The 23,761-nt window shown below is 39.9% G+C and overlaps 1 protein-coding gene and 1 long non-coding RNA gene across 7 annotated transcripts; one reads left to right on the forward strand and one right to left on the reverse strand.

The window, feature by feature from the left end:
* Positions 1–1,773: 1,773 nt before the first annotated feature.
* Positions 1,774–5,812, reverse strand: LOC129696674 (uncharacterized). Its single transcript, XR_008723378.1, has 3 exons — positions 5,275–5,812; positions 4,568–4,737; positions 1,774–1,912 (listed from the first exon to the last, which is right to left on the reverse strand). It is a non-coding gene; the product is annotated as an uncharacterized LOC129696674 (long non-coding RNA).
* Positions 1,841–20,212, forward strand: tfap2a (transcription factor AP-2 alpha). 6 transcript variants are annotated; one of them, XM_055634775.1, is made up of 9 exons: positions 1,841–2,019; positions 6,014–6,112; positions 8,140–8,214; positions 8,463–8,894; positions 11,350–11,401; positions 13,393–13,624; positions 14,362–14,480; positions 16,822–16,963; positions 18,838–20,212. In XM_055634775.1, the coding sequence occupies exons 1-9, from the start codon at positions 1,987–1,989 to the stop codon at positions 19,127–19,129; spliced, it is 1,476 nt and encodes a 491-aa protein (XP_055490750.1). In that variant the 5' UTR covers positions 1,841–1,986; the 3' UTR covers positions 19,130–20,212. The 6 variants fall into 6 exon arrangements, with proteins under 6 accessions (XP_055490750.1, XP_055490752.1, XP_055490753.1 ...); XM_055634774.1 differs by lacking the exon at positions 1,841–2,019 and adding an exon at positions 7,205–7,479 and having other exon boundaries at positions 5,824–6,112; XM_055634777.1 differs by lacking the exon at positions 8,140–8,214.
* Positions 20,213–23,761: the final 3,549 nt, after the last annotated feature.

A 23,761-nucleotide genomic window follows, 5' to 3' on the forward strand; every position in this document is an offset into this window, starting at 1 on the left:
TGTGAAATGCACACGATTTCCGTGTGAGCTAGAAGTTATATGACATGTTAAAAAATCTGCATTTAATAGTCCTTGGCATCCATCAAGTTGAGTGGACATCAAACATAGGTTCAAGTGGGTGCACGAAGTAGTCATAATCAAACTATTGTGTATTATAGTGGTGTTTGGCTAATCTGCGCGCGTAATGTCTGAGCGCCAACGCGCAATATGTTACCTTGCAAAAGCATACATTTGAAATAAAGTACAAGACTAACATAATTACAAAGCGTAAAGAGTTGAACTAAAGAGTTGAAAGCGTGAATGTAAGACACACGTGAATGGGAAGACTGCACCGTGGAAGATGGTAGTCATGCCATTAAATAAATTACCCGCATACTGAAACAACTTTGAAGGGGCGTGAGACTGCGTGATCGGAGAACAGAGAAGGATAAGTACATATTCACAACAGGAGATATGGCAAAGATATACAGAAATGTTGTATGTATCAAACGCCTCTGTCGACTTGTTGTATTTCTTTAACAGACTGACACCGTGCGATGAAGTGTAACTGACACTGAAGGGAAATCTTAGGAGAGCTAATAGACTTTGCAACAAGCCATTCACCCAGCATAAGCGGGCTATGGAATAAATACGTTCGTATTATAGGGCTAACAGAAGGAATTTCTTTTATTTTAAAGCAGGAAAATAACAAAACAAAAATGCTGATGTTCTAAAGTCACAAATGCGCCCACTAGTCCTAATTAGATTAAGTGATTAAGGAATGGCTTCATTTTAATAGCCTGAGAATCACGATATGACACTCAGCCAGGTAGAGAATATCTTTGTAAGGTGGTCATTAAAATACTAGTAAGTAGATTTACTTTATTTAAAAAATACAAAAACAATTAGTGAACCATGAGATTGGCACAGAATAGTTGTAAAGTTAGTGTAAGAGAACACCTGCCACCATTAGCACTAGGGTTACATTAGAACCGACAGCAAGGCGAAACAAATAATTCAGCTATATTCTTTTTTAATTAATACTATTTTCTCTATAATCATATGCCGCTTATGTATTACCTATAACACGGGGTTAAAGTAATTGTTTCAATTTCTTTATTCGATTGGCTACTATTTGCTCCAAACCGCGCCTCGGATCTTTTACATACAATTGGGTCCCACGGTGAAACCATCTTGATGTTTTAAATGCTGTTTACATTTTGACGGGGCACTTTTAGAAATAATGGCATCAATAAATCTAGGCGCAATATTGACGAGCAATAATAATTCACATAATATAAAGAACAAACAGCAAACTCCGACGCCAACGCTAAGATACAAAATAGGGTTCACTCTAGTTGGAATGTAGAGGGGACGCGACAAATCGAAGTGGATCTATATGCTGCACACAGGTCCCCTTTGTTGTGTATGTACGGCCTAACACAAGATCGAAAAGCGAGCGAAGAGAAAGAGAGCGAAAAATAAAACGCTCCAACCACTTGTTGGTCAATTCCTTCCCCCGTCTGTTTTCTGTCCATTCTTGGTAACTTTTGCAACTTCTAGATAAGCTTTGAATCTGTTCTACCCGATACCTTTCCCTCCCCCATCATCCAAAAGAGACTTTGCAGCATTCCCAGTAATTGCAGATGACTTTTGCAGGTAACATTAAACTCCCTCAAATTCATTGCAACAGAGTTCATGCAGTCATGAATAGGTGTGTGTGTGTGTGTGTGTGTGTGTGTGTGTGTGTGTGTGTGTGTGTGTGTGTGGGTGTGCGTGGGTCAGGATGAGATCTGGAAACTGATGGAAGGTCTGGCTGCAGAGGTACATATCTGTTGTAAATCCATCAGTGCTGAGACAGGCTGTTAGATTCTGACATTCCTGGCGTGTACGCAGGCGCAGGCAGGTGGCACCCAGACCAGGTGAGATGATTCTGTAGAGGTAAAAAGAGAAATTACTCAACAGTTCGCAGATCAGTTGACGCCACCACGGACATCTCCAGGCAATATGTCGATACTGGGCAAAATGAGCGACTGGCAGGTATGAGGAAAAACATATTAACTACACAGCTTCAACATCACAACCTGTGTTTCACTAGTTGCTGAAAGTTGTTCTTTAAACAGTACCTCATATTCTATTGCGCGCACACGTACAATTAATAAATCCGAACATTTGGGACGAAGAATTAGCAACTTGAAGTGCTTAAGTCCAAACTTTTTTACCAGTACTTGGCTTTACCTGGTTAACGTAAGCGAGATAAACTTGTAATTACTCTGTGGTTGAATGAAAGGAGGATTTAATTATTGCCAACAGCTCTAGTCAGATAAAAATCATCTACGTTTTATATACATGATCAGTCTATTTTTTGTTCCTCTGGGCTATGAAAAACTTTCTTTAGTAATGTGTTATAACCCCCTTTCCCTTTGTCTTCTGTGTTTTGAATTACATTTGTAGTCAGTTTACAATCGATGGAGTTCCCCAGATTTTTAGAAAACGCACCATCAGAGCCATTACAATACTAGTAAGAAACTTTACAACTTTCAGCAAATTACTGTGCGATTAGAAACCAAGAAAGAGTAGAGGTTATTTCAACATTTCACCTCAATGCTTGTTTCATTTGTATGGGATTACACTGAGCAATGTTACTGTGGGGCTATTCTTACACAAGTACGAAACGTTGAATAAAATGGAAGTTCCATTTTATGTTTCGTATTTTTACTGATGATTACTGCATGTGGTTACGACTTCAAACTACTTAAAAAGTACTTAATTAATTCTGTTTATTACAAAACCTACTTGGTAATCAATTATATTGATATCGGCATTAAAACATCAGATTTTACTGTTTACGCCAACCATTTGAATTGTTTTTAGCTTTGAGCGAAACAGCAATCATAACTTTTTGTGAAACTTAGCCACACTTCGCACACTACGGATTATATTATTAATTGTGCAGCTCAAAATATATGCGGAATTTAAGCATCGGGTTGAATTAGTGTGTCAGTGATTCCGGTGTAATTGGGAGATTGCGTTAAATGCACATACCCATGAGTCTCCAAATTGCAACTGCTTAAAAGTTGGAGTTATGTGTAGCAAGTTTCTATGATGGGTCGGGAAGAGAGGTAGTGTTGAGGATGAGACACTGAACATGGCGTGTAGCATGAGGAAGTTCTTACGGGATGAGAAGGAGGCATTTTATCACTTAAAACGAGGTAACCTCTACTTTAAAAAGTTTGAAAGATGCTGTCAACATTAGTATTAATCATATCCAAAATTACTGAGATATGTCTCTCCATGGTGTAAACGCAACAGCAGCTGTTTTAAAAAAAATGCATCTTTTCACCGGGAAACGAAAAATTATCTAAATGACCAAAACACAAGCTCAATTTAGATCAGGTGCTTCTAATGCGTAAAATATACCATGGGGCAATTGTTAAGATGTGTGTTTGTATTTTGGTCATCACAGATTACAACTTCTTGCGTTATGGACAGTGTAAAATGCAGCAGGTGGGCAGAGACGTTAAATGCTACCCTTAAAGCATATACCCGGCGAATTTAAAACTAGTAGGGAGACTATTTCAATGCGTATAATCTCAGTTCGGTACATTAAAGAAATAATATTCCGATTCGATTTTGTCCACCTCATCGAAAACCGGGCATTTGTCTCAAAGGATCCGCGTCTCCTTATGGCTAGACAAAGATTCCCATTTAATTAAAATGCCAGCAATTGGGGTGTAGGGCGGATGGAGTAAATTTCACAACTTTATTTTTTTTCTCAAATACTTTCATAAAAAGAGACCACGATAGCTATTTGTTTCAAGTTGTTCCTGCTTATCTGTAACATTGATTTGAAGAATTCATTGTCCTTTGATATACTAGCTAATCAGAGGATCATTGAATGGAATTAAAATCTTCTAGGAGCAGAGTATTTGCGCGAAATTCCAAATGAGCCCTCTGGTGAAGAAATAAATAAATTAAAGTTTAAACGACTTTACAACTAGCCAGTACCATATGGTATGTTATAGTCACCCCAACGTATTATTTAAGCACAACGTAACATGACTAATTGTATGTTCTTTAAATTAACAGTCCTTTGGTCAATGACAAAATGACACTGTCAGACATTGCCCTGAACGTTGATTATATCAAATGGAAACTAGTTTTAATCGAGAAATTGGACATTTTGAGATATTGTATCCCCTCTAACTGAAAATACAACCATTTTAGATAAGTCAAACGACAGGTCCTGAATAACACACTTAACAACTGAATGTGAGCAAGTAAATGAAAACTTCCCGAAAATCTGAAAGCGAGGTAGTATTGGTTGAAAGTTTCTTTTGTGAAACGAAAGTATTAAGCAAAAAACATACACTAGGTGATAACAGAGTCTATGAACGCGTTATATTAGCTCGATAGACAAGCAATTACATATATAGATATATATGTATAACTGTGTATATAGTTATATGTATATAGTTATATGTTATATATAGTTATATAATATATATATATGTATAAATATATGTATATATATATGTATATATATACACACACACACATATATTCAAGTTTAAAATAAGATGTTTACCTCGCTTTAGCCGCAATGTTGACCGTGATTCTCCCACAAGATGAGGGTGGAAATTATTTTCATCGAGTATCAAAGGATTTGGTCTTTTGGAGCGAGATATCTTGAAACGGTTGATATTTCGGATCTTCTAGTTAAAGACAATAGGTCTTGATGACATCTTTATCCCGGAGCTCCACCAAAAATGGTAATGAAGATTAATTGAAGACGACGCCTAAATCTAACCACGCAGATTACCTGTGTTGAGTTTTAACTTTACACACTTGGAAGAAAGACCTTACATCTCAATTCATAATTCATGGTCAATTAGCTATTTATTATGATAATAACTTTTAACAAAACGTAGCAAAACGATTAGCAAGACGGCGCAGATTCGAAATAGTTTGCTTATAAGTCACTGGTTATCAGTGGTCTTAAATAGGTAAGTAGCTAAATAGCTAAACAACAACCTGATTTCCACATCAATTGACCGTAAACCCACACTTTACTTGCTTGTTATTTAAAGCCTGGAAATATCAAAGAGAGGTAAATTTCGAATGAGGTTCTCCGGAACAGACCTAGTGTTTGATCAGGATTCCGCAGAAGGCAGCCACCGAAATCATCTGATTAACAACGCGTTTTAGCACTGCTTCATTCCGCCGTGGTTATAGTCCTAAAGTCTACTAGAAATAAATTGCATGATGATTAAAAAAAAACTGGAATTTCTTTACCTGCTCCATCTGAACTTCCCCGGGGAGATGGTGTAAAAATAGCAAGGGTAATGAAATTGCTGTCAGTTCGTAATCTATTTAAGCACACCCATTGTAAAATGCTAAATCCATTTATTTATTGGACCACAACAAGAAAGGAAGTTGGGTGCTTGATGCACAGAGGAGTATGACATTAACAGCTGTTTGGATTTTAAAAAAATACACATGTATTGTATTTATTATTATGGCGAGGATTTCATTAACTTGGTAAAAAAAAATACACTTCATCTATGCCAGTTGTTCTTATTAAAAAGTAAAAACTGTACTTTAAACAATTGAACCTCCTACGTTTCAATGAGATTATGAGTCTCTTGGGGAAGTATCGTCGTATAACCTAAACACTGAATCATCATCTGTTGGGGAAAGAGTTTCTGCGCATTAACACGATGGCCGATAAGTCAAGATTTAACAATTTGGGATTCCAATTCAATATAACAAATGGCCCGATGTGCATGTACAAGGTGCCGTGCACCTCACAATGTATTTATGTTGACGTCCATTTCAGTCGACAGGGCAAAGCTCTGTACCTGTGTCCATTGGAGCAGTAATGCGGTAGCATGAGTGTTTGGCTGGCGTTCATATGCTAATTGGGCTGTTATTAGCAAGTTACTAAAGAGCTGAGAGGGGAACTCGATCGACCATTAGAGGGAGATCTCAGAGCACATACGGAGCTCTAAACCAACACACACTCTCTGTACAGGACTGTCCGCTTTCTGATACACCCAGCCAGCCACTTTTGCACCAATCCATGAGAATGCTGTGGAAATTAGCGGACAATATCAAATATGAAGAGTGTGAGGTAAGACATTTTATATTCGCTTTTTAAAAAAAAAATGCGTTTCAATGCCCCGCCGAGGGAACAAATCTTCTTTACATCACATCCAATGTAAATCAAACATTGCTTAGGATTTATTTAAGCATTAAACATTATTCCGCAAATAGATGCAGCGAAAACTAAACGAAGCATTCAGATATTCGGCTTGAAAACGCAACAAAATAATGCAACCTCGGACTGTTGTGTGCATACCTATTGTGTGTCGGTAGCTCCCATTGTAAACGATGCAAAAAACGAGGTTTAAGAAATCCGATCATTAGATTAATAAAAATCTGAAATATAACTAATTGATAAATCTCGCCGCAAACTTTCGTTTGTAGATATTTAAAATGCAATATTTAAAAGGGCGGTTGTTAAGTACGGTTTCGATATGGAACTGCAATTAAAATTATAAAAAACATGTTTAGTTAACCACACTATTGTCATAAAGCGATGTAGCGAATTCAGGCGTCGTTGAAAGCTGTGTAAGATTTTGTAGTAAACTTCAATTAATTGATATCACATTAAAAAAAAACGTGTCCGCCTGTGTTAATAAACCTTCATTTATTTCCCTCTTCTCCAAACCGCCCAATGAAAACAATTGAAATTTGCACAAACATATTATGTTGCCGTTATGAGTAAAAGATATGTGTGAATATATATATATATGTGTGTGTGTATGTGTGTAAAAACGACAGTAGACAGACAGTAAGGTGGTAATGACTAAAGGCCTTGACTATACCCGGATTGAGAAAGTTGATCTGCAGACTTTGCTAGGTATTATTTGGGGGGAGTTGTTTTTTGTAGTTGTACAGCCGGTCAAACGGGTTTATAGAGCCAGGCTGGAAGACAGCTCATTCCAGGAGCTGAATTAGACAGCTCTTGAGTTTCACTTTTCCCCTTGGAACCGAAGTCGTTTTGTTTTTTAAAAAAAGGTTAAAAAAAAAAGAAAGCAGAGAAAAGTATGAAGGATCGGCGGAATTTTCAGGCGAAGAGAGTGAACGATCAAAGCTGAAATCCGTTTATTTGGAACTGGCTTCGAGCAGAGTTTAGACAAAAGTGGTGTGTTTTTTTCAGGATCGCTGTAGGGAGCAGCCTGCGTAGAATTGCGTGGAAACGAATGAGGGCTTCGGAGACTCCATAGTCTCTCTGTTGCTCCCCCTGTCTCTTAACTTTTAACCCGTTGTACGATGGACCAGGCTACTAGTGACACAGGCTCAGGGCAGCACACGTCTCCGGAAAAAGATCTGAAAAGGAAGAGAGCTGAGAACGCGGGTAGCCTCTCCCCAGCCAGGAAGCGAGTGCCCGCCGACATGCCTTTAGCATTCTCTGGATTTTCACACGAAAACGAGGTGCAAATTCCTTCTCGTGTCACCCTCTTCCCCTCTCTCTCTCGTTCTTTTCTTTTCTATCTCTCTGTCGCCATCCCTTTCCCTCCTCTCTCTCTCTCTCTCTTTCTCTCTCTCTCTCTCTCTCTCTCTCTCTCTCTCTCTCTCTCTCTCCCTCTCTCACTTTCGCATGCCCTCGATCACTTTAAAATGTTCTCCTCTTCACTGTGATTCGTCAGAGCCAGCGGTGTGTCCCCCTCTTTTCTCTCTCTCTCTCTCTGATTAGATACACTGAATCTTTATTCAATGGACGTCATTTATAACAGAGACAGCCTTCAGTTGCTTTCTCGCTTCACGCTTGATTTCCGACCATTCTCCCCTTATTAAGTATTCGTGTAATATTAATAGTCATGAATATTTGCCATTATGCGCGCACTTGAAGCCGCTGCTCCTTGTTAGTGGAGGAGAGAGGGGGGAAAAAGTTTGAAAAAAAAATCTATCGACGTGACGCCCTGAAACTAGACACAAATGTGAATTTTTTGATGTGTGTTATTCCCAATGAGGACATTTTTCAAGTACTGATGGATTCTGCTCCCTCGCTCCTGTATGTGACACCCCGGCGTTGTGCTCGTGTTGTAGTTGTATAGTACTGGACTGTTTTTTTTCCAATTTTCCCCACTCTAGGTCTCTCTCTTTTTCCCCCCTGACGAACTCAGATCAGACTGTCCGCAGATGTTAGTGCACAGTTTCTCGGCTATGGTGAGTTACAGTGAGATGCCACTAGATTTAAACAACCCCCCCAACTGGTAGCACTTTCGCTTTTGAACCCTGTGCAATAATATTTTGCTGAATTCGCCCCCACTTACCACGTATTCCTGTTACGGTTAAAACTTGTGAATGCAATGATGCAAGCAGAACGAATATGCATTTCCAGCAATTATTATTATTATTTAAAAAAAATGTATTATTATTTTTTAATGCCATCTTAATGTCTGATTTCGTTGCAGGACCGCCACGATGGGACCAGTAATGGGACTCCACGTTTGCCCCAGTTAGGAACGGTCAGCCAGTCTCCATATCCGACCGCCCCGCCGCTGTCTCACACACCTAACACGGATTTCCAACCACCTTACTTCCCTCCACCGTACCAACCCATCTACCCGCAGTCGCAGGACCCTTATTCCCATGTGAACGACCCCTACTCGCTCAACTCTCTGCACTCGCAGCAGCAGCCGCAGCACCCGACCTGGCCGCAGAGACAGAATCAAGAGGCGGGCATCCTGCACCAACATCGGGCTCTTCCGCAGCTGGCCGGCTTAGATCCACGGAGGGACTATAGGCGGCCTGATGTCCTACTCCACAGCACCCACGGACTCGATTCCGGCCTTGGAGATTCATTGCCCATCCACAGCATTGCACACTCCATCGAAGATGTACAGGTAACTTCTATGCAATCGCTGGGAGTTTTATTACATATTTAATTTCATCACCCCCTCCCAATTTCACCCCCCCCCCCCCCCCCCCCCCCCCCCCCCCCCCCCCCCCGTGTTTAATGAGATATTTTCAAATCTGAGATGGCGTTTCCCCCATGTAATACAAAACACTGCTTTGGAGAAGAATTGGCCTTCAGTTAGCATTTCAACGTAAACTCAAACCATTTGAAGAGCTGTTTATAAGACAGCATAAAACCATCACATGCAATACAAACACATTTGCTGCTATACATTAAATGCAAACAGATTATTCTTTTCAATAGCCACAATGGATATTCACGTCCTTTGATTAATTAAATTGAATGTTCCCGTTTTAACTTTTTGTTTGTAATTTGTAAACAATTAGCCCCCACCAGAGTATGTGACTTGTTAAATCTTTCAGTTTGGCAGAACAGATGTATTTCAATCTGTAGTGTCTGGAGTGCTTTACAGGCAAGAAATGTGTATCTCACCATAATTCTGAAGATGCTTTTTAATTTCCCCCCTCTCCTGAGAGAATTAGGGATATTTTGTTACGTGCATAAATTGGAGTTTATTTCATATATTTAGCTTATTGTGGAGTTATTATTACGGGGCATATAAAACATACAAAGGGCACATGCTTGCATTGTGTTAAATTGATCACTATTCAGTGGTGATGATAATTGACTTCCTGGGTTAAATCGCAATATGAATTTCTATCTTCAACTATAATCTGGACTATTTAGCAATAGATATTGCTTATCTTGCAAACAAAAGACTGATGAAATGAAAACCAACCACCCCATTGGTCGTGTTAGTTTGAGGCAATGTTTTGTTTCGAAACACTACTTGAAATTTCGTTTTACAAAAATGCAGATCTCAAAGCTCTCGTAAAATATTCATAAGCAAGAAACCATCATGCATTCACTTCCAAACAAATACTCATTATGAATGCTTAGTGCGATTGAAAGCTGTTCCACATTCCACTTAATACCTGCGGCCATACTTTGCTTAAATGTGACTGGCTCCTTAACACACATACGCGCGCGCACATGCACACAAAACAAAAACCCTGCTGTAAACAAGCCTAAAATGCAGCCTTAACTCCACGATTTGTGGTTCCGATTCTTCAGGAGAGCTTTCAACAATGCGAGTATTGATGTGTTAGATAAAAAAGAGAGCACAGTCTATCTAAATGATTCAGTTCATTTTGTGCGATTGTGTCTATGTGATACAAGAATTAAAAAGTCCTTATTTATTGTCCAATATTTGTATTTCAGTGGTGGGGGAGAGAGAGCCAGCCGCTTTGGAGTGTAATTGTTATAATGAAGCCTGATGTCAATTCTTCAGACTGTCAAAGTGGTGCCAATGTTGTACATTTTTTGTTAGCAAGGCTACCGATTATCGCCTTTAACCACGATTAACGGGGAAATATATTCTTTTCTGCCCCTGTTAAAGTATTCAGATTCCGGAATTATAAACCTCTTAAGCATAACGGTTCAGCTTTTGTTTCAATAAAAAAAAATACACCGAATCTAAGTAGGTCGAGTCAGTCTGTTGATCATTTTAAATTGATGCTTAATAGAGACAGAATTCCAGCTCTAAGTTTAAGAATTAGTTTGAAACTAAACCTGCTTAGAATATATTTAAAATGTATACTATTGGGGTAGATTGCGTGTGTCTGACTGAACGACAGTTTGAGGGAAATGAAACATAATGGGAAATCTGCAGATAATGCACTGGGTAACTGTAGATGGAAGGTGCAATAATAAATAACGAAGGGGAAAAATCAAAGCTGAATGAATGATGCTAGGTCGGTTACTAACATTGCAGCGGCGATTTGGAACTGACTGGTATTTGTAAATGAACTGGCGGCTCTGCGCTGATTGCCAATCGCTCAGTCTCGGTAGAATTCGTGTCAAATTGGCAAACATATTCCGACACTGTATTGCATATCGATGTGGGAATGAGCAGATTTGCTCTCACTTAATGGCCCCCATAACTAGCAAAAGCTGAGGCCAAATGCATTTCTAGAAAATAAAAACTGCTGGGGATGGGCAGTAGAACGATTTACAATTCCCAGTCCTCCGACCACCCTCCACACACAATGATACACACACAGACACAGACACACATACATTGTACCTCACAAAGGGAGATGGTCAAACAAACAATTCTCAGAACTTTAACCTTTTACCAAACACATAAAAATGGTACAACGAAAATTAAAATGATGTATTGACCAGGAAACGGGAATTATCAGGCTATGGTTAAAAGCACGCATTATCATATGTATTCGGGGGAATGTGCCAGGCAGTGGATGTATTTTAGCAACTTCTAACGTGACTCGGTTTCATACAGTTTCTGCCACAGTAATGACTGTTCGCCGTCTTTATTTCCGTAAGTTTGTGGTAATATTATTTAAACAATTCCATTTCAGCATGTTGATGATCATGGCATTAACATCCAGGACCACACCGTCATTAAAAAAGGCAAGTTCTGTTTTTTCCCCCTTTCAAATCCAATACTTTTGCACTAACATTAATAGGGGGCCAATAGACCTTTTCTGCTTTATATGAGTTTTGGTGTAATGTCGTACTTAATGACAAACCGAAGGATGAGGTAATTAAAAGAGAGATACGATGGTTTTCTACATAACACTTGCGGGTTTAAATTTTCGATAAGGGGGAACGCACACACAAAATAATTCAGCCCTGTGCATCTCAGTCTCTGCACGTTGATGAGAATTTAAAGAATCCTCCACAGTTGTGTTCCGTTAATGAGCAAAGGAATTAGGGAGCATATAAATCAAACCAAATGCCCGAACTTGCAGAAGCAATTATACTGTCGATTGGCGTTACATGCTTTTGAGGGTCTGGTTAGTCATGTGCGTTTGGACATGTATTTATTTCTATGGAGCTTTGCATGGGCAGTATGTATTCTTTGCTAGGGATTCATAAAGAGCCGTCTGCTTCCTTTGCTAAGATGCTTATTGAGATATTGCTATAGGATTGATTTGATTCGAATTGGGTTTTGCATGCAATAGTGCGTGTGTGCACATTAATTCCTAAAACTGCAGCATACGATTAAATGGTTTAGTTTCATCTTTCTGCTTCTCCAGGTTTTGTCACGTCACATTACATGTGCAAGGGATAAATCTTAAGAGATGCTCTTTCCACGTCGACATGATAATTGGCTCTTTTATTAGTAATCTCAAGAGTTCGTTTAACTCCTATTGTCTCTGTTAGCCTCCCCAGAGCTATTAATGTCACAAGTGATCTATCCGGAACTAGGAACTCGACGCCTTCAAAGATCTAGAGTAGATTTCCAGTGGCATAAAGAGAGCCCCTAAGCAGTGCAGTTGATTGCGTTGCAAAGGTGTTTTTTTATGGGGTAATGTGTGAATGCAGCGTAGCTCTCACGCCAGCATTTCAGACATGCAGTCAATAAAAAAAACGAACCATATTGCTGCACTGGAGCTTTTTTTCCTCCAAATTCGTGAATGCATTGCATTGTTTAGATCTAATTCCTCTGGTGATCAACATTCCACGATTGTGTCTTTCTTTATTCCGGACGGTTAGAACGACCCATTGACTGAGTGCAGGTTGTTTGGCGAAAATGGCGACTTTAATTTCCTGCCAATTATACCTTTTTTTGTTGTTGTGGTCGTTGCAATGAGCTGATAAATTGAAGTTATGAGTGGATGTGTTGGTGTTCCGGTGTGTGTCCGTCTGCTTTGCCGACAGAGGCAATGATTCTTTCTTCCGTGTTGAGTGTTGTATGATGGAGGTCCAAATGCAGACTGCAACCGAGTAGAAATGTCATTAGAATAAAACAGTACACTATTAACCATCCCACCGTGCTTACATGATTACAAAATAAATGCCTCGAACTTAATTTAACATATACCTCCAAGCACAAATATGGATAGAACGCAAGCCGGTGTTAGCGATTTAAACGTGCTGTACGAATATATTAGAATGAGTTCATTCTTGACTTGCCAAACAAGGAATCTATTTACACTGTGTTGAATCACAGGAGCATTTTTTTCTATTACACAATGGAAATGACTACTGTGATGCTGACACGTTTCGAAATTGGTCTTGGGAAGCTAACTTTGGAAAGAATGTCCATATAATAAGGACGTAGTTCACTTCAATTTGATCTGAATGCTGAAACGACCATTTTATGTTTGTCTTAATATATACAATCTAAAAATACAATTCAATGCAGGGGACATTGCATTAATGTGTAGAGCGGACGCTGCTGCTGATGACTTTGACACCCACGAATAACACAAAGGTCTGATAGATTCGTATATGTCTAATCCGAAACGGTACAAACAAACTTGCCGAGAGGTTGGAGTTGTAGGGTTAGTGGGGACCAATACTGCGGAGAGTTGGAAAGTCACCTATTTGATAGTTTATGTAATGCTGGCTGGCCATGGGCTCGGGCACTGATCTGTTTGATGCTTCTGTTTCAGGTCCCATGTCCCTATCCAAGTCACACAGTGGGGCTATCACCTCGATCTCACTTAATAAGGACGGGCTCTTTGGCGGGGTTGCGAACCCAAACGAAGTGTTCTGTTCAGTTCCGGGTCGCCTCTCCCTCCTCAGTTCAACATCAAAGTACAAGGTGACGGTGGCGGAAGTGCAGAGACGACTCTCTCCGCCTGAGTGTCTCAATGCCTCGTTGCTGGGCGGAGTACTTAGGAGGTGAGGGCTATTGGCGCATTGGGCACCGTCCTTAACCAGCTCAAGTTGGTGAAAACACAACACTGAACACACAGCAGGGAAAACGGCTTTTTTTGGGGGCATAGAGCTCACAGTTAAAATATTCCAGCCGTTCTTTATTTTCGCTTTTTGTTCATGAGTTTTATTTCCAACAACCACAATCCCATTTTTGATGGGGTTGTTAATATTTGCAACGTATATACAGTCTTTGTTTCTGACTCTGCGCACTGATCAATAGTTTAAAAAGCAGCTACCCGTTACTCAAATAAATCGAGACCAATATAACATCAACTGTCTAGATACATTTTAACAGTGTTAAACAGTATGAAACTTATCTGCAGTTTTGCATATATTTTGCGGTGACCTTTGCACACTTTGGATAGCATACGATGGGTGCACTAATAGACACACACTGTTTTTTTTTATCAAATCAATTGATCAAAATCAATTCAAAAATTGGTATTCAATTTAGGTTGGTTAACTTTGGAAAGAATGTACATGTTTGGAATATCAAATGTTTGCATTAAAAAGAAAAACAGTCAACTAACATGTGATTGTTTGAAACCTTTTTGGGTAATCCCCAAGTGACCATGTTTCTTTTTTTAAAAATTTGCAATGAGATGGTCCGCACTTTAGAATAACGAGTAAAAGGAATAGTTACATGAGATGCACGGAGTTACAATTTAACTAAGAGCTTCCCTCTATTTTTGTTTAAATAGGGCGAAATCTAAAAATGGAGGACGGTCATTAAGAGAAAAATTAGACAAAATTGGATTAAATTTACCAGCCGGTAGACGCAAAGCTGCCAATGTAACGCTGCTAACATCACTTGTTGAGGGTAAGTGAATTTTATTGCATTTCCTTATTAAGGATGAAGGCACTTGGGATGATTGTGGAGGAGCGAGAAATGCTGCTTTTGTGGAACCACGTGCCCTTATGTAATTTGCGCTGGCATGCAGCAGTCATTGCCTTATGTTAACCCTTCAACGTGCCGACAGAAAGGAAAAGTAACAGAGTCCGCAACAGCAGTGAACATTGCAACGGTTGTCTTAGAATGTACACAGTAAGCTTCCGTCAGGGTTATTAGAAGAGAAGAGAAGGGGCCTTGACATCGCCAGATGTGGTCAAAGGATGTGCTGGGGTGTGTTACGGGCCAATGTGGGAAGGTTGCAAATCGTTGATTTTGTTGTTGACGGGATGGAGACTTATAGGAGGTGTTAGGTGGATGGATTGCTTTGTGCATTTGGTGCTAATGTCCGAAGTAACATCATGCGAATGAAGTTCTAATGACGGGCCCAAAGTCACTCTCGTGCCTCAATATTGTCTCCAGGAGTGTTGAGCTACAAAGTAGAGTAACACAGATGCTGGAAAAAAACAAATTGAATGTATCTCATTTGGAGACTGAGCTAATAAACGGATTATCCCAAAGCATTAGTTGGTTAGAGAATAAGTCCAAACCTTATGACATTTATTATTTGCCCCGTTGGATGTCTTAAAACTGTCTTAAAACGTGTGTGTATCTGTTTATAATTGATGTTCATTGTGCCCACGGTCTAGGCTGGAATATGGTTACAATAGATCAGTGTGTCAGGATAGTATGGAGAGAGGTTCTTAAAGAAAATCATTAATCTGATTATGGTTCTGTGTTATAATTAGCCAGGAGTGGATTCACGCGTAGATGGTTTGCTGATGAATGAGTGACCAGTTGGATTTCTAAGGGCCAGGCTGTTGAACTATGTCCTGTTGTTATTGTTTATGATCTGTTCCATTTTATGGAAACGAGTTTCTGGACTGTGCCTTTGAAGCATTAATTGGCGCATGCGTCCTTCCGGTGCTGGCTAATAGCAGGAAGCCCTGCAGTAAAACCCAACTGGTTCAGGAAATTAAAACCAAACACTTTGAAATCAACAAAAAAAGACAGGGTTCTTGAGACTGATGTACCCTAGCCGTTTCACAGAAACTGACAAATATATGTGTGTTTTTTTTTTTTTTTGCAAGGAGTTATTTTTCCAAAGTGCTTAGTTTGCAATCGTAAGAAACCGTACATTATTTTATCATTGTATGGACTAACTAATTGTAATGATAAAAACACGATAAAACGTCCGGAATGCTGATTATTTATGATCCGTTGCATCGAACGGCACATGCATTTGATTTGAATCATGTTTTTTTTTTAAACATTCGGATTTATTACATTTTGCCTGGCCAATGAACTGCTTCTATGTATATATTTAAGTGTAGTTAAACTGCAGTTGACACATGAGCAGCCTTTTATTTTCCAAATCGACAGAAGTTCAAACATATTCACACGCGACTCGTCCTTTTTTACAAAGTGCTGTCTAAATCCTGGCTGGGCCACATGAACCATACCGCTTGAATGTTTATGAGCCAATATCAGTGAAAAATAGCAAACGGCCATTTCTGTCCTGTATGCCTACAATATGCTTTGTTGTTCGGTTGCATCGGGTTTACGGAACACAGGCTTATGTGCAAGAGGATGTTGCATAGACATGGTTTGAACTGGCACTGAATGTATGACAACAAAAGAGATATTGTCAATTTATTTGATATCCTATCCAGTGCAGTACTTAGCTCCTCGTAATGTCGTTAAATGACTCAGTGAAGCTCTCCAAGTTTTTTTATTGCATGCTTCAAATATTTAGTTTGTGACAAATGGTAGTATGAAGGCTCCAGCAGGGCACTTCTAAACTATTCCTTGCATTAAGATGCTGAAGGAAGTCTGGGCTGCACTGTGCGATTGTTAGACATCGCGCAAGGCAATCTAAATATTTAAAGATACACTACCATTTTGTTTTTGATGCTGGATTGTTTCGATAATAAAGTGATTATTTTAAACAAATCTGCAAACAACGTAACATGTGCCTACTTTATCTACGCCCTGTCATTAAATTTAATTGCCTTAATATATAGCTCTAACTAAATTTCAATAATGCGAGTAAAAATGCAGCTACCTTTTACAGGGGTCGTAAAACGGGCTTTGAAGCACTTTAAATGTAAAATGTAAAACAATTCTATAAAACATTTGGAGCTCGGTTGCAGATAGTGGTGTGTGTGCCTGTTATACCAGCCTACCGTCATCAGAATAGTTTGTGATCTATTAACATTGGATCTAAGGCATCGACCTATATTTTGCACATGTCATTCATTCCCATGCCCAGGTGAAGCTGTGCATCTTGCTCGGGATTTTGGTTACGTTTGCGAAACGGAATTTCCAGCCAAAGCAATAGGCGAGTACGTCAACCGACAGCACTCAGATCCCAACGAACAAGTAACTCGCAAAAACATGTTACTGGCAACGAAGTAAGTCCTTCCGAATGAAAACTTCAGCTAAGTCCCCCCCCCCCCCCCCCCCCCCCCCCCCCCCCTCCCCTCCCCCTCCTTCTCTCCCCTCCCCTCCTTCTCTCCCTCCCCTCCTTCTCTCCCTCCCCTCCTTCTCTCCATCTGCATTCGGGACTGCCAATGTATATAGGTCGCGAAAACGGTTCGGGTTTGGGCAGGATCAAAATCGGGCAACATGGCTATTCTGAAAATGGCAATTTGGTTTCGGACTAGTGCTTAGTAACATGCGATGAGTGGCAAAAAAAAAAGTTTACGCGTAGATTATGAAAGAGTAGTCGATAACAGCCTGAACCTTGACACCAAGTGTGCTTTGCAGTGTATCATTGGTATTAATGTTGTGACCCACTGCTATCAATGCCAGCGCCGCCTGACTTGCCGTCCAATGCTTCCACTGTTAATAGCAGAGAACCTGCCGTCATTTTGTGAAGTCACATATCAGATGGAGTCATATAAGCTTTAATATTTGCTCAGCGGTTAATAAGCATTATTTAGCAATCGAGTGTAGCCGGATTGCTTGGATGAAAAGGCACGTGTGAAAAGTAAATTATCCGTGCTGAAATGTTGGAGGAAATTTCCAGGCTTGTTTTCTAGCCTTTAATTAAGAATGTGAAATGTCACCGAAGGGCATTGCGGTGTATAAGCTTTAGGAGGTTGGTGAAGCAATTTGTATCAATGGTTACAATCCCAGTGAAGTAAGCATTCTTTCAGAAGGTGTGAGATCTTTCGACTTCAGGCTTCAGAAATATGTTTTACCTAGTTCCGAAGAGACTTTGAAAATAGATTCAGTACATTAAACGGTATAGAATTCCAAACATAGGAAAAAATTAGCACATCTAATCATAGCTACACCCACGGGCACATTCAGGCGTGCGTACACGTGCACGCGTGGGCGCGCACACTTACATGGAAAGGGGTATACAAGGGCGCATACACACACATGGAGTATGACTTGATCTTTACGTATTATAGTGATTGTTTTATACACACTAATTAATCTGATTATTTTCCGCACTGGAGGACAATATAGCTCTTATTGCCCTCTGCATTCCGTTGTGTGATTTTGAAATTGTTCAACCGATTTGTCATGTAGCACTCACTATGTTATGTGGGGGTGCACGCAGTGTATCAGAACCCCAAAATGGAAACGATGATTAGTTCTAACCCCAGAGAACCACTGAGTGAAAACTAAATTGTCAGATAATTGATTTTGCTAGTGAGCATTCTGAAATTCACCGAGCTTTGCCGTATTGGAATGCACTGGATATCAAAATGGTTTTGTTTTAACTTCTGAAATGTTGTTTCTCTGTATTGAAAATTGCTCGAAAAGACGATAATTTATACAAAACCGCGCACCCAGACTCTTATGCGGCTGTTTCAAAAAATACCTATCAAGACTTTATAATGAAATAAATTAATTACTGGGAGTATTCGGGACCGATTTCATGTTAACATACCCATTAAAGATAATACTCGTCCATTAATCCACTCAAGAAGAGCAGACAATATCAAAAAAACTGTCTGCTACAGCAGTATGGGGTCAAATCTGAACGAAATTTATCTTTAAAGCTGACCGCTATTATCCAGGGCAAACATATATTCCTAAGCAGTGCCCTTTGTTCCAGAAGTTTTTAAATAATGATCTTGTATTAGCCATGAAATAACTCCCTACCTCTGCCATGAGTTTGGGTGAAGGGGCCGGAAGTTAGCTTTAGGGGTCCAAAGTAAATGGTGAATAGAACTTGTTGTCTCTCCATTCCTCCCCTCCCCCTTCCCACTCTTCTATCCCAGATAGATGCTGCAGTTGAACATTACAACCTGTAATCTTCATTTTCCAGACAAATCTGCAAAGAATTCACAGACTTGCTGACACAGGACCGATCTCCTTTGGGGAATTCGCGACCTGCTCCGATCTTGGAACCTGGCATTCAGAGCTGCCTGACTCACTTCAGTCTAATCACACACGGCTTCGGCAGTCCGGCTCTGTGCGCTGCTATAACCGCCTTACAGAACTATCTTACCGAAGCACTCAAAGCCATGGACAAAATGTACATGAACAATACTCCTAACAACCACACGGGCGAAAATCCCAGTAAAAGCGGCGACAAGGACGAAAAACACAGAAAGTAGTCGAATAGCAAACGCACAACTTCCTAAAAAGGAACAAAACATTAAAAAAAATTGTCATATAGGTGTGACTGTTTCCCCCTCAACCTGGAACTCGGAGTCTGAGTGAGAAGAGAAGGCGATGAAGAATTTTGAACTGCTTTTTGGGAGGAAAAAAAAACAGATCAGAGTTTCTAAAACTTTTTACCGAGTTAAACCTTCATCCATCAGACTGCATCTTGATTGACATATCCCCGTTGTTTAAGTCTGTTAAGATTGTAGTCACAATCATTTAAAGAAGGTAACGAAAGCTCATTTTATCAGTATTGTAAGTAAACTCGAGCAGTTCATGCTGTCATAACTATCGTTGTTGAAAACAAATCCTCTAAGGTATTGGTCAATTCCACAACTATTGCAAGTTGCAGTTCACGATATAATAAGGGAAACAGTGTTCATGTATGTATATATTTATTTATGTGTAATTTAATGGGAATTGTAAATATGGTGCGTCCGTTTAAACCTTTATTTTATTTATCTGGTGATATCGTTTATCTCCTGTTAGTGGGTTTTAATCTTCATCAAACACAGTAGATCTTTCCGTGATTTTATGGTACTTAGAAAGATATCGGGGGAACCCTGGGAAACACATTTTAGCTCTCTGTAGCATGTTGTGGCGATAAGCAGTTGAACAGAATCCAAAAGAGAGGGGGGAGAAACGAGTTTTATATAAGCATCGAATTTAGTTTATAATACCACAGAAATTCGAATTTAAGAATAATACCTACTTTTTTTTATAAAAAGCATCTGTGATGTTTTTTTGTGTTTTAAAATATCCCATGTGTTGTGACAAAGGAATTATCTGACACTATGTCTTCTTTCCCTACTGAAAAAAAACCAGAGCAATAAACTGATATTGTCTATAGAACGGTTTAGTATTTTATTGTTGATCTGACAGCATTTGGGACGAGCTGATATCTTGTATGACCGGTGGCTAAATTGGAAACAGTTTTTAGCTGTATTATATAGAGTTGTGTTGGCAATAGTTTACATGCCTGTCGATGTATCATAGTCCTTTGTTACCCAGAAAAATAAATATTTGATACGCTTTATGTCGATTTTTTTTATTCAGTGGCTCTCTGTTGCCCAGGCGTATTTTTACTTGGCAGTATTTTCCTGCAGCCTTTCTGTATGGCTTGCAGTAATTGGGTTTAACTCTCCCTTGACAATTGCTCCCCTGCAATAAGCAGCTGAACCCATTGTTTCCCTCAAGTATAATAAAAAAAACTTGAACTTCAAGTTAGAGTTGAACAGGCTTGCTCTGCTACTTTATTGAGCCGTAATCAAAATAAATGATAAAGAGGTGGCGGGGGTGGCGGCCAGGGGTTGGCCGGGCGGGGGCGGGCAGGGGGTGGAGAGGGGAGTGCACCGTTCAGGTCTTTAATGCCCTTGAATAATGTACCTAATGATGTGACAAGTCACTAAATAAACTTCGTAGATTTCCATGACACTGTGGTTATAAAATGCCGGATCTGCCGTTTAACTCGTTAACACTCTGCTTTCTTAATGACAGTGGGGGCTTTTTGGCTAATGATCATAATTGTAATATTTTCTAGCGGACTTGAATGGAGACGTGTTGAGAGATACTGCTATGCTGTTTACAGCCTGCGTTAAGAACTCGATCTACCGACCAACACCTTCCATCCCCACCCACATTCAATGCATTATGTTTCTTTTTCATTGCTATAGTGCAGTGCAGCCAATAGATTTAAAACAATAAGGTTAAAAGCGACGTTACCCTTTTTATATTGAATGTTACAGGCTTGGCGATTCGTGAATGAAGTAATGTGCGTGGCGTGCGCACAATAATTTCTCAGCTAAGAGATGGAATAAATCTGTGAGATGAGATAAGTTTCACGTATGGCATATAACAGGGTCGTTTGGTTCTTGTTAACTGCGATTTTTAATTGTTGTCAAGTGGCAGTCCGTTTTACAGTATACTAAACGCACGGGAAATCATAGCCGGATAACCCGCCCCCCACCTCCTCTGTCCAGCTCTGTGTTTGTTTGACATGAAATGAAATGCGCAATGCTAGCAGGTGAGGTGAAGCGTTGTCTATCAGAGCTGTTCCTGGCCGGGTCTCAGAATGTGTGTGGGATACTGTACTTACCCAGGGCACAATTTAGAAACATTATTTCAAGTCCGCTCTTTATACAGGGGAAGAGACACAAAACTATCAAACAAAGTAAAGCATATTTATTAAATTCCGAATGCAACGTCAAAGATGTAACTGCCCGAGAAGTGGATCTCAATTTTAAATAACGTTAGTGTGGCAAAACGAATGACTTTCAGTTGGTTTGACGATCATGAGATTTTACAGGAATTATTAAGCCTGTTCAAGTAATGCAGTTTAATCTTGCAAACATATTAAAGTTTTTAAAAAGTTAGAAAGCAAAGACTATGAAGCACAATTTTGCCACGTTGAATATGTCTTTATGTTGTTGAATCATATGCTGCCAATATCGTCTCAATCGCTATACATTAATATTAATGATAACTGCCTGGTAAAACCCCAAATCTAATCAATCCATTTTGCCTTGCTGTGGTAATAGTATTGTTTAAAAAAAGATGGACCTTGTTTAGACATTTCCCGGAATATTTTACCCGTGATATTAATGTACTGCTGCCTCAGTATATTGAACCAAAGAGAGCTCCTTAAGTTAAAGAACCCCCAGTATTTGTCCCAGTTTCCTTCGTTGACTTCTCGTGAGAGTTTTCCTGCCAGGAATTGCTTTTGATAAGAGCTGCGATTTGCTAATGGGGGTTCCTAGTGGGATGATCAGATGTCTCTCTCTGGCAGAAATGCGTGCACGCCTTTCGACTGAAAAAAACTTACTGGCCGCTGTTATCTAACAATACTGTGTGTGTTTACGGGGAGGGTTAGGGTTAATTAGCGCCATTATCAATCATTAATGCTTGCCTAACATGTCTGAGGTATAATCAGGTTTAGAAGACTGGAATCGACATCTGCTTCGTTCCAATTAAATATTTCATGCTAAATCATTTATTACACACACAGCCTACCTTCCCCAAAGAGGCCGGTTGTTATTGTATCTGAATTAAAAATAAAGGCCATTTAACCATAAAATAGGAACCTCACCCTTGGGGTGTTATCATAAAGTCAAATTGCCACAAAGCAATCTGAACAGCAACGATATCATTTCTGAAATGATTCTTTAGCATTAAAGTAGTTTTAGTAAAAGTCAGCGATGCTGAGAAGATTTTTAAGGATTAGTCTGCAGGAAAAACGATCTGTCGATTGCTGGGCAAAGTGGGGGCAATAATAGTGAAATAGTTATCAACCCAAGGGGTTGGAATCAACTGCATGCGGGTCTCCAACTTTCTGGGTCACTAACTCTTTCTATCTAGTTTACTCCCGCTCCCCCCGACCCCACCTCACCCCTACTGCAGCGTCTGTTTAGACGAACTAAAATGTCACAAAAAAGCAGAGAGGTAGAAAGAACAGGTCAAAAATATAGTTCCTAATTATTTGTGACTGATTAAACAAACATCGGAGCGACCCTCTCGCTTGCGATGGTTAAAATGAAAGAAGGGGGCACTCATTCAAAACATCAAGAAATCAAATATTTTCTAACGCCCAAGTGCCTAGAGTGAACGACGGACTCGTGTGATCTGTAACAAATAATCCCGGGTTACAAGGATTTGGAGCCATCGCTAACCAGAAGAGACGCGGCGCTGTAGCGTTTGTCCTTGCGTTTAATCAAGTTACCCTGCCCAGAGAATATTCGAATTAACGACCATCCAACACTTAGACAACCTAGCGCTGTAAAGTGCGAGAAAACACGTTACATTTTCGGTTGCGAGATTTGATTAAGGATTAAAATCCCGAATGAGTTAATTTAGTTTTCGCTTTACAGATGCTGACTGACTAGTGATGCAATCTTAACGCTCTTATATATCGATTTAGCTTTCCTTTTAATGATGAATCCTGATGCCTTCATGGGTCGGAACTAGATTGCGGATATCAGAAAGTGAAAAACGCCAAAAACGTTCGATTGCTTGTTGTCCTTCAAGCGCCTTGCTCATTCCTCTCTCCTGCATTCCCAATTAAATGCACAATCTGTGCTGGTGTGCGTGTCCCAGTTTAAATAAAGTATATTGCGTGTTCCTTCTGCGCACCTGCGAGTGCGAACGGTAGCTTTATGAGGGGTTGGTTGGTGCAAATGTATTTCTGGCAACGTTGACAGTGTGGCAAAGTAGCGTGCTGAAGTTTGAGGGGTCGCGGTCTGAGGTGTTAAGTGTGTAATCTGTGTTTCTTTATTTGTAGCCTCGGTGCCCTGGATACAGGTTGGTGCATTTTATTTTTGACAGGCGAATTAACAGTTACGATTCAGTGCTTTAGTCTTCGTTTGGGCAATACTTGGTTAACTTGTTTCGACTCTTGGTTGCGTTCAGTAATCTCTTGCATTGTGAGTTTGGATTCCATTCGGATCAATATACTGGTGGCCAATTCACGCCAATATTTAACCACCTGTTCAAGGCTTCTCTGAGTGATCTTGCCTGTGTCTTCTTAAATCTTGCGTGGATTCCATGGTCCTTGTTAAAAACGAAAGATCTTGAAATTAGTTGTTTCGTTC

This window comes from Leucoraja erinacea, chromosome 4, assembly GCF_028641065.1.
Source record: "Leucoraja erinacea ecotype New England chromosome 4, Leri_hhj_1, whole genome shotgun sequence".
NCBI classification, from domain to species: domain Eukaryota; kingdom Metazoa; phylum Chordata; class Chondrichthyes; order Rajiformes; family Rajidae; genus Leucoraja; species Leucoraja erinaceus.

What these genes read in the sequence shown, in the direction of transcription:
- tfap2a (XM_055634774.1), top strand. Translation starts at nt 7,318, where the DNA reads ATGGACCAGGCTACTAGTGACACAGGCTCAGGGCAGCACACGTCTCCG. An exon ending in GATTTTCACACGAAAACGAG is followed by an intron (nt 7,480 to 8,139) that starts GTGCAAATTCCT and finishes TCCCCACTCTAG; the next exon opens with GTCTCTCTCTTTTTCCCCCC. An exon ending in GCTAACATCACTTGTTGAGG is followed by an intron (nt 14,481 to 16,821) that starts GTAAGTGAATTT and finishes TCCCATGCCCAG; the next exon opens with GTGAAGCTGTGCATCTTGCT.